At 49.7% G+C, this 11,329-nt stretch overlaps 1 protein-coding gene across 1 annotated transcript; it reads right to left on the bottom strand.

Annotated features, from left to right (window-relative positions):
• Positions 1 to 3,432: 3,432 nt before the first annotated feature.
• On the bottom strand, positions 3,433 to 10,687 carry CACFD1 (calcium channel flower domain containing 1). The gene is made up of 5 exons (XM_072984523.2): positions 10,457 to 10,687; positions 7,309 to 7,381; positions 6,344 to 6,469; positions 5,498 to 5,605; positions 3,433 to 4,479 (listed from the first exon to the last, which is right to left on the bottom strand). Exons 1-5 carry the CDS (start codon positions 10,581 to 10,583, stop codon positions 4,383 to 4,385), a joined length of 531 nt encoding a protein of 176 aa, XP_072840624.2. The 5' UTR covers positions 10,584 to 10,687; the 3' UTR covers positions 3,433 to 4,382.
• Between the last annotated feature and the right edge of the window lie 642 nt (positions 10,688 to 11,329).

Below are 11,329 nucleotides of genomic sequence, written 5' to 3'. Positions count from 1 at the left end.
CTGAGAACACTTAATGACTTTTTTTTTCCAACTTGAATAGGACCTTCCTGACAAAACAGGTAACGTGAAACATACCTGCGCTCACGGTGCAAGCTTCTATGTACCAGGGAAGTTGACGAGTCTTTAGGTCTGAGTTCGAATCTAAGTCTTTGGTACCAAGTCCTGAGTTCCCATTAAAAACAAGCTTTTTCCCCTTGGGAAAAAAAGAGGATGGGGTGGGCAGGTTCTGAGCTGAGTCTGAGTAATTGGGGGGGGGGACCCAAGTTGAGTTTGAGTCTTAAGTACCACTTAAGTCTGTCTCGACAACGAATCCTGCACCTCAAGCGCCTCTCCCTGCTATGTACTTTGTCGGGTAATGAAAAAGTAAAAACTGGATGGGGTTTGTTTTGGGGGGGGTTGGGGGTAGAGGGGAACATTTGGTAGACTTAAACGTTTGGCACGGAAGGGGAACAGCCAGTTCGGGACGGGATCCGAGTGAGAAAACGGGATTCAGAGGCAAATCGGTCGGACAGACTTGTTCAGGATTAAACCTATGGGGGGATCTATTGCAAGGAAATTAGAAGGCGTCTTCTTTTGGTTTAAGCACGGAGCAATTCCCAGCCAGCTTCTGCTCTGTACTTAGATCAACTGTCTAATGAGAGAAAACGGCTCCGTCTGGCTTTGAAAGACAGGTACGAGTCCGGAAATAACACAGAGCTTAGCTTCTCTCTCTCTCTCTCTCTCTCTCACACACACACACACACACACACACACAGACACACAGACACAGACACAGACACAGACACAGACACAGACACAGAGTTTGGTGAAGACACAAGGGCCGTGTAGACTCAGGGAGAAACAGCAGGTTCAAGAAAAATGCATCCTCCATCGCTGTAGGGACATTACACTCCTTGGGAATCAAAACCGCTAATGTGAAAACAAGACAACCCCCATTTCAATCAAGAGCCTTTGAGACCAGAGATGGATTTCCAGAGGTAGAACGGTCTTTTTATTCACGGCATACACACAAAAAAAGAAGCACAGTTTAGGCAGTGGTAAGAAAGAGCAGGTGGCAGAAGACCGTCCCTTCATGTCCTGTCACCACCCTTGTCCACGCAGAACAGTGTCAATGTAACACAAGGACAGTATTGACAACGTTAGCCGTTCAAGGCTGCTTATGTGGTAACACGCAAGAGGTAGGACTTCCATGTCTTTCAGAGGGGATTAGCTCCCGATTTTGATTTTGGGCTAAGCTCAGTTGCACCAGCCCTCCCAAAAGGTACGAAAAAGCTTAAATCTATGGCTTCGGCATGGCTGCTTTGTTCTCCCCTCGCCTCCCTGGCGGTCCGAGCACGGAGCGGGTCCCAACAGAAGGATCCACCCGGCCCTCCGAGGGCATTTGGCTTCGCGATCGCCTTCCCTCCATGCAAAGGTGAGAGGAGAGCAAAACCAGGTCTTCTACCAAAGCGGAACTACGCTGACACAAAGCGTATGGGAGTCATCGTCCAGTTGCTCCGGAAGGCACCGGCGTGGGAAAAGATAACGAATCCAGCACAGAAGTCACGACTCCCCCAAGAAAAATTCAGATATTTCACAGTGATCAAAACGGGGCTTTCTCGAAGAGGCATCCGTTCTGAGCTTGATCAATTTGGACGGCTGCGTACCACCGGATGCCCCATAGGAGGGCAGTCCTTGTTTCCCGTCAAAGTCCCGACGGCAATCCTCCCGGGAGACACAAACGATCACGAAGAGCAGGCTCTCCTGCATCACCTCCAAAAATAAAGACAGTCAAAGCATGAAAGACCAAACTTACCATCCCAACAAGGAAGCGAGAACGCTGTGCGTTACAAACTCTTAAGACCAGCCTTCTAAAAGAGTCTTGTGGCGCCCGGAGGCCACCGTCTCAAGATAGATACAGCCCTTACATGTCAAAAAGCACCAGAAAAGAAGGAGATGTTGATGAACACGTCAGCCAGGAGTGTGCAAAAGGCACCGGGAGACTCATAGGTCCTGGGGGGGAAAAAAGCAGAACAGGTTTGCTCTGGACTGCAGCAAAACTTAGGGCAAACGGTTGGGGTCACCCTTTATCACTGTCCTTCCTTTCTGGGCTCCGTCACGACGAGGGCTCTAGAATTAGAAAACAAGAGGCAGAGCAGCTCGGGCATCTTTTCACACCCGCCTTGGCCTATACGTTCCAAGAGAGCAAAAAACGAATAGGCAGAAAGCGCCAGGAGGAACGACCCGGCCGATAAAGATTCTGGGGGAATCCGTACGTGGATCTCGGCAGGCGCCCTACCGTGAGACCAGTCCTGAGTAAGTCCAGAAGCCGTTTTCCAGCACAGGTTTGAAAAAAGAGAGAGGTATCCTGCAGACTTCAGAACATCTGCAAAAAAAACTTCTTTTGTTTCCTCTTTGAAACTTAATCCGAGACGTTTTCAGACAAAACCATCCATTCCTTGGAAAAATCGCCTTTCATATATGGAATGGGAAGCTCTACCCCCTGTATCATCCGTGTCAAGAAAGAGTAATTTCTTTGAAACAAAGAGGTATTGAACGTCGAACCGTTATAATAATTCCGGTGGGCAATACTGACCCCTCCTGGTGGAAGGTAGTCCTGCAGTTGAGAGGGTGAATTCGACTAAAACGACAGAATTCGACTAAAGACACTCAGCGACTAAAACGACAGACCGAGACCGATACACATCTAATCAGAATGACTTACGGAGTCCAATGGGACGAACGCCCAAGAAAAATGAGTACAAGATAGCAGCCTGATTCCTCGGCTCTTATCTTGCGGTTCCCACGTCTTTCCTTCCTTAAAAAAAGAGAGAATTAGCTAACGGCAGAGTGGCCCTGGCTGCCAGATGGGCAGTATATAAATCAAATAAATAATAATAATACCGCACAGAAAGAGAACGGATTCCAGCCGCCCAGAAGCCATTGGCAATGGTGCGGCTAAAAAATATTGTAAATAAATAAATAAATAAATAAATTCCCCCACCAACATGGCTTCAAACATGAAACCCAAGCCGAGCCTAATCAAAACTAGGTTTCCCCTAAAACAAAGCGAGGAAGCAGTAATACAGTTAACATACCTTATAAATAGAGAAGAAATTTGACCCCATGAACAGAAGACCTGGGCCTTTGAAATATAAGAGTATCACCCCCCACACACTTATACAAAGAATGAACGAAAACGAGCCGGTTACCCGTTTAGGTTCTTCACGAAGGCAGGCGTGGGGCGATAATGAAACACCTCGGAGCCCACGAATTATTTTTTTTCAAGTACTAGGACGACACATTGAATCTATTGTAAGAAGCCCTTAAGATGATCCTGGACACCCAACAGAGATGTGCCAGTCACTCCAGATGAACCTGCCAACTCTTCAGTATGAAAGCGCTGCCGTTTTCTTCTTGATAGGTACGGAGGAAGACTAAAATTGCAGTACCGGGATTTGTGCACCTAAGCACAAAAGGATCGGGTTGTGCAAACGAAGACACCGATCCCTGACCTTCCTTGTACCCTTTGGCAGGCTTAGGGACATGTTAAATTTGATGGCCCTTTCTACCCCACGGAGCACATTGCAGGAACTGACATTTTTTTAAAGGATATATTTTTCTAGGTTTAGAACTCTTTTTGTGCTACACGACAGCAGTGGCTAAAAAAATCTCCCAAGTTTTTTTTTTTCTTTTCAGAAAGCCATAAATAAATCGAGGAGCATCACTTTTTTCTCTCTCCCCTACGAAGAAAAACACAGCTTACAAAAAACCAGCACACACAGAATTAAAAGTTTGCTACATCCTAGAATCCCTGGAGAACGGATCCCGCACGGCGCAGGAAGATGGGACTCTGAAACCTTCTAGAGGAAGGAGAGAAAGATTATCAAAATTCACAGCACGAAGAGAAAGGTCAGTCGCTAGAAGCTACAATTTTTTTGGTGCTGACTTTTCTCAGTTTCCAAAACAGTTTCCTCCCCAGCTCTCGAGATAAAAGCCAAGGCCCAGGGAAAGCGTCATCTGATGGCCGTTGCCAGGATCAGATGTCTTTGCCAAGGGACACTTTAGGGGTTAACGGAGAGCAGATCACAGTGATCCAAAAAGTGGGTCTTGAAGCCCTTTGTGGTTCTAGTCCAACCTGAAAACAGAGGAGGGGAGGATTTTAAAAAGTCCTGTTTTAAACCCTGCCCTTTTAGAGCTGCAGAGGGTGAAGATTCACAGCGTTAGAGCGATCCCTGGTTTTGGAGGTGATTTTTTTTTTCTGTTTTAAAGATGCTCCGGGTGAGAGGGAGTCGTTCCCCATCGGCACTCCCCCTCGCTTGGCATTGGTCCCGAGGCCCGATTTCCCGTGTTCTCTCTTTTTTCCATGTCCAAGACGGGAGCGGCGGTTTGGGGCGGCGAGGTCACACGGCCTGGGGTCCGGGGGCGCCCGGCGTGCCGTCTTCGCCACCCGGCTTCTGCTGCAGCTGCTGCATCCTGGCGTATGTGATGCCGTCTCCCCTGTAAAAAGCAAACAACAGCACTACCGGGGGGGGGGGGCTGCTGGGCGCAGCCCCTGGCGCAGTGCAAGCCTCCTGTGGGGAAGACGGTCCGCGGATTGGGGGACCTTTCCTGATTCCATCCAGGAGGACCATTTAAAGCAAACCCGCCCCCCCCCCCCAAAAAGGAGGAGCAGCTACCAGCACCATCCTGGCCAGCTCTACCCTTTGGCAAGAACGGGGCGACCAATTCATGCCGCTGATTTTAGCTGCTCTGGAATGGGTAGCAAATGGGTAGTTATTTAATTTGCTGTTATTCTTGGGTTTTTTTTTTAATTGGTCAGGAAGGAAAGAGAATGCTATGGCATGCTATGATAAGACTTGAGAAGACTGTGTGCTTAACCAAGCAGAGGCTTTTATGGGAAGGAGCCCTTATTCTGGCTTAAAAATGATGAACAGAGAGGAGGGAAGGACTCTGTAGTTGCCCGTCTGTAATTAGTCACTTAATAGATTAATCAACAGATACACAACTGACTTGAGTACCATCTTTTCCACTCCGGTGAGATGTGCACTATTCTTTACGTTAGAGCAACTGATTTTGAGGGTGGACGTAAATTAGCATCCACAAATACGATTCCCCTTTTTTTGGGTGGGGAGGGTCACACGACCTTCTGTGGCTTAGAAAGCCGGCCCCACTAAAACATCACGGGTCTGAAACAATGACTTGACTCCGTCAGACGTTGGCTCAGATAGGTTATGCCCCAAATTGTCAAGGAGTCTGATGTACACCTAACTCTTAACGTCAAACATTTACAATCCAAATAAAACAGAGCTTTCCCTCCGTTTTGATCCGTTTGTGGTCAAAACGGAATTTGGAGTCAGTTCGAAATGGGCCGTCTCCGTAAACACGGGATCTTGCAAACGGAATTTTGCACACGTGAGCACACGGAGGCCTGTACGTGCACGCTCCGTGCACCCAGGCGTGCACCCCCCCCAAGTTGCTCCCCACCGTGAAATAAAAAGGGGGGAAGAGTTCTTACTTCTTGCCCAGGGCCGAAAGTCCGTAGAGCACTCCTGTTGCGAAGGCGATGGCGTTGCCGATCACGGTTGTCAAAGTCAGGCTGAGGATGACGGGGAATATCGCCATCCTGGTCAAAAGGACATTAAGGAGAGAGAGAGGTGAAGCTCAAGTCTTATAGCATGCCTAGCCAGAGAGAGACTCAAAAAAAATATACAAGACCCACAGCTTGAGAAACTGGTGCCAAATTTTATAGCCTAGGGCGTTTTGGCTGCCCGTTTTTAAATCATTCTGTTTTGAAATGAGCATAAGCCACAGAAACAGAGAGGGAGGGAGAGCAAGGAAAGGCGATCCATGGCCAGGTCCAAAAATTACTCCAGTTAGAAAAGGCGGTATTTGTACCACCGGTTAGTTTGTATTGCCCTCAAGTTGGTATTTATGGCTCTCATCCTAAAATAGGTACAAGAGGAGGGAGAGAGGAGAAGAGTCCGGTTAACAGAGCAGCATCAAAACATGTCCGGCTTGGTTGCCTTTAAAAAAAACAAAGGTGCCTTCCTCTTTTAAAGATGCTCCCACTAAGGAGTGGAACCTGAACTTTCCTCCTCCCTCCTCTTCCATCAGGCCTTGCGTGCCGTGCCTTGAGACGGTAAGCTTAAGAGCAGAAGCTGTCCCGGTTTCCAGTCTTTTTGGCCAAAAGGGCCAAAAGGGGATCCAGGCTTTGATTTGAGCTAACCAGCGTACGTAACTTGTTAAAAAAAAAGTTGGCCTTTCCTGTCTGCCGCGCGCCAATTCGGCGCGAAGGGCGGCTTTTTGCTCCCGCCCGCACACACCCGCCGTGGGCCGCAACAGTCAGCGAGGGGATGCTTACCCGCAGTAGAAGGCTGCTTTCTGCCAGGGCCGAAGCTTGTCCGCCCGGGCCGACACGGCGTTCGCGAATTCGACAAACTGGCAGCAGAACGGAGCCTCGCACAAGATGAGGACGAAGGCGTTCAACCTTTGGGAAGAGAATCCCCACGTCAAAACGGGAGAGGTCCCACGCGTGTCCCTCTCACCTTCCGGCCTCGGCTCCGAGGCTCGTCTGCGGCAGACTCTGGATGGTCTGCGGACGGAGGCGAAGCGAAGGGGCGGCATTTCAGCCCCCAGTCCGTACCAGGGATCTTACTTCAACACCCGCCACTGGGAAGTGGGAAATTCAGAACCAGAGGGATTCCCCACCAGGCTCATCAGGAAGAGTCCAGAAGTGCCGGCCAACGGAGAGTGCCCATCAACCAGTGAAGAGCAGGGGTTTTGTAAGGTTTGTTGCTCCTAACTGCTCCTTAAGCACGTTTAAAGACTTTGCCATCGCAACAGAGATCGCCTGCAACGGTACACTTGCTTCTGGGGAAATCCATTCCTGCAGCTCGGCTCAAAGGGAACAGGGAATACTGAAGGGGATGGTGGAGGATGATGTCGCCCTCCCGGGGCCAGCGGTGATGATAGGAGCGTCGTCCAGACAAACCATGGGGCAGAACCCACTCTCAGGAAACTGACAGCTTGTCCGCTTGTATTCCCCATCTCTTATCAGAGGAAGGACCCACGGACTAGCCACAATCACCATAAAGCCTATTTATTCTGAATTTAATTGGAATAAGCTATCTGTAAGTAAGGGTCACGAGTGATGGGAAATTCCCATAACCCAGCAAGGGTGAAAACAGAGAGGGAAGCGAGAGATGCCGTGGTGGAGGAGGAAATCTGGGAGTTGAGGAAGGAGAGTGCCCCACCTCGGATCATTGTGTGTCTCTATATGTGTGTGTGTGTGTGTGTGTGTGTGTCAAGGGCATGGGGTTTACTTACATCATCCAAACTCCAGCTGCTATGTTGAGAGGGTGGATTGTGACACACATCCAGAGACCAGAAAAGGCGCAGGCTGAAAGAGAGAAGGAAAAGAAAGAGCCAATGACAACTTGTCCAAAATACTGGATACCGCAGGACCCCCTTATCCGTGTGATTAGTATCCGCTGATTCACTTATCCACGGTCTGAAAATATTAACAGAAATATCTATGTATTCTCGAAGGCTTTCACGGCCGGGATCCGATGGCGGTTGTGGGTTTTTCGGGCTGTCTGGCTGTGGTTCTGGAGGTTTTTCTTCCTAATGTTTCACCACCCTCTGTGGCCGGCCTCTTCAGAGGACAGGCGTCAGAACAACAGAGCACAGATAGAGTTCTGACGGCAGTCCTCTGAAGAGGCCGGCCACAGAGACTGGCGAAAGGTGTGTTGCTCTTTTCTTTATGATGTACCTATCAAATCAGCGGCCGGGTTAGTGTATCTTGTGTGCCAAGCTCTGTGCCATCTCCGTAATACTGGGATTAAGTTACCTGCCGACGAGGGCGAACGGGAATTGGATGTTGCGTATCCAATGCAGAAGACCTTCTTGCAAGTTTAATGAGTTACGGCCGAAAAGTCTCAGTCCAAGGTTCCAGAGAAGCAGCTTTGCCCGTTGGAACAGAACTTGCTCTGCTTGTATTTTAATTGCCATATTTACAGGGTTTCTCTCTTACAAACTGGACTCGGAGACAGACGAAGGTCAGGTTGACTAGATCTGCTCCCTCAAAAAAGTCTGGTTCTCCTTCCCAAAGCCGGACTCTGCCCCGAGCTACTTTGGATGTGACAACGTCGCTCTGATCAACGCAGATGTCTCGCGTCCAAACCAAGCCCCCGTTCATTTCTCCGTTAATTAATTTTTTAAAAAATGGGCTTCCCCCACTAATTTTACCTTGAACAAACCGCTGTGCCTTGCTCACGCTTTTCGGGTCCCGCGTTCGTTGGCACGAACACCAAGAATGACCCAAAAGCGTGTTGCTCATCTATCGCCTCCTAGCGCTTAAAAAAAGCGCTCTCTGGGCGGTTTGCAATTTAATTACGCACGACGGGTTGCTCTGTTCACCAACCTCGGAAGGATGGAAGGCGGAGTGAACCTTGGAGCAGAGTCTTGACCGCAGAACTGCAGTTTAACCTCTGCACAACAAGGCTTCTCAACCACCAAGGTCTACTAAAAAAAGACATAGCCTTCAAATTATAAAACAAGTTACTTCTGAGCCCATCCTAAATCCAGTAGTTTATGCTCAGCGGTACAACCAAGCTTAGTTTTTTGCACGCTTAACCCATTTCCAGCCTCTCTCCATCTCGGAGAGATCTCGGAATCGGTCATTTCACCATCCCTAAACGACGGGAATCGAGGTCCTCTGTCGACAAACGGCAGATCCCACGGGGTCCTCGCCTTTAGCACATCGAAAGGGTTGACTTTACAAGAATTAGGATCCGAGAGGAATCCTCCGATGGAGAAGAAATCTCATCAGTAGAGTCTCACAAAGCGAGGAGGGATCAAGCCGCCCAGGGAGTGAAAAATCATTTTTTTAAAGGATCGGTGTCATGTTTTAGCAGCAAAGTGAGTAGCCTCGAGAAGTTCACAACCTCCCTTCCTTATAGTCCTTCATCTCCAAAACGGGCACAATCAAGACCTGCTTTAAAGAATGCCATCAAAAATCTGTATATACCAAAACTAAGGTAACTCACACAATATCTTTTACATAAGGTAAGATTTTTATCATCATGGTCAAGTCAAATTCTAACTTATGGTGACTCTTCCCACGGTTTTCTAGATAAAGAAGACCCAGAAGCGATTGGCCGTTCCCTTCCTCTAGGGGGCGCCCTTTGGACGGTGCCGCTGGCCCAAGGCCACCCAGGCGGGCCAGCACTGCGGGAATTCGAACTCACAACCTCTGTCACCAGAGACCTAAGGCGCAGAATTAATCCGGTGCAAGGTAAGATTTTTACATAATATTTTACTGCCCTTTCCGGGGGGGGGGCGAGAGGGCGTTTCTCGCACACGATCCCCTGCAGATGTTTGCAACACGGGGGTGTTAAGTCTTCAAATCTCCAGGCAGTGTGTGAGAATTTTCCTACCTGGAGATTCTAAGCCCTGAAAAGTCTATAAAAGGAACTTTTTTTCATATTTTGGAGCTGAAGCCGGGGGGGGGGAATGCCAGTCCGATTAAAGATTCCCCCCCGGGGAGTTTACACAAGGGGGGAAAAAAGAGGTTGAAACGCCCCAAGGCAAAGTCCAGCGACTCAGCTTGGAAACACAAGGAAGAAATCACATTTGCACGCTCCGGGCTAAAGAAGCAAACAGTGCTAAGCAAATAATTCGGGGTGTGTTGGGAGGAAAGATTGCATCGGAGTTTATTGCGACTCGTGTGCAGGTTTCTCCACCTCCCCAGCATAAACCTAACCATTCTTTGCAAAAAAACATTGCTTAAATGTGAACCTAACGAGAATATTTAAATATTTAAAATGTTAAAAGAAAAACCCTTGAAACATGTATTTCTAAAGAGTGAAGCGGCCAGAAAGGGCCACTAGAGAGATCCAAAGGCCGCGCTAGGCGTGGTGTTCGCTATTAAAACTGTGTTTGCTGTTACCCACGATTTTCAGCATCCACGGCAGGCGCTTGGAAGGAATCCCCCCCGGAGAGAGAGGGTCACACTGTAGCTAAATGAAATGTGGATACCGAGGTGAGAGGCAGTGTGGTGTAGTGGTTAGCATGTCATACTAGGACGCAGGGGACCCGGGTTCGAATCACCCACATGGCCCAGCCACTCACTGGGTGACTTTCAGCTAATTAGATCCAGGCTGACCTGCCTCCTAGGGCTGTAGGCGAGAGGAAGGGAGGAGAAGGCATCTGCACCGCCTCGGGTTCATCAAAGGCAGGATTTAAATGAAATTAATCAGCTGTTGTCCACTAAGTCCAGTTAGTTACCCCCACCTTTGCTGTCTTTTTGGCACCCATGCAAAAATACATAAGGCAAAAAAAAAGGAAGGAAAAAGATTCAAAGCAAATACACACACACTCTACAGGCGTCTTGGGAACTCTCCTCCACTTGGCGGTGGAGAAAGCAATTCAGAAAGTAATTAAGCAATGATAATTTTAAAAAGCCCATACTCACAGATGCCGCCGACGATGCCGGCCAGCCTGCAGAGCCACCGGTACCACCAGGTCATGCCATCATCATCCGTGGCAGCTTGTGCCGTGGGGGAGCCCTCGCCTGCGGGCTGCTCTTCCTGGGACATCATCCTCCAACTTTCCTTCCTTCCTTCCTTCCTTCCACCCCTCCCTGCTCAGCCCCCGCCAATCCCACCCAGCCCGCAGCCCCTGGGCACGTTTCTAGTCCTCAACGCTCCTGACAATGAAGAAAGCCCCGCCCCCCTTTGGGAGCAGCTGTTTCCTCCCTCCCCCTCCCACCGGCCTCTCCGTTCGCGGTGCATTTCGGGTCCCCTCCCTTAGGCAGGAGCGAAGGGGGGGCGGAGCCCTAGACTCAGCCGGCCAAGAAGAATGACAGAGTGACCCTTCCCTCTTCCCAGGATGCGACTTCCGGGACCCGTTTAGAGTCCTTCCCTTGGGGGGGCTGGGGTGGGGATTGGGGGGCAACAGTCCCTCCCCAAAGCCTATGGAAACCTCCTTTCCTGGGGGGCGAGCTGTGCTTTCCGAGAGGGATCAAGAGACCTATGAAGTCTATAGTTTCTGCTTGCAAAACCATCAGTGCAAAGCAGAATGGGGTTGCAATAAAGGGGGTGTCATCCAGGGTCCCCCCCCAAAAGCAGTCCTAGGGAGGGGGAGAACCACCCACCCACTCTTGGCCCTCCACCCTTTACCCATCACCCTTCACCTCCAGCGACGAAGCTCTCCTTTATTGAAGCACGCCAGCACCCCTTTCCCTCCCCCCAGTAAAAACCACTTCTCTGCCCAGTTTCCAACTGGTCCCCGTGGTCCAAAGTTGGGGGCCGGAAGGGAGAAATGCTCCCTCGTGGCTCCAGGACAA

Source organism: Pogona vitticeps, chromosome ZW-PAR (assembly GCF_051106095.1).
Source record: "Pogona vitticeps strain Pit_001003342236 chromosome ZW-PAR, PviZW2.1, whole genome shotgun sequence".
In the NCBI taxonomy this organism is placed as follows: domain Eukaryota; kingdom Metazoa; phylum Chordata; class Lepidosauria; order Squamata; family Agamidae; genus Pogona; species Pogona vitticeps.
Note: the sequence above shows the minus strand (reverse complement) of the source record. Positions and strands in the feature narration are given on the sequence as shown.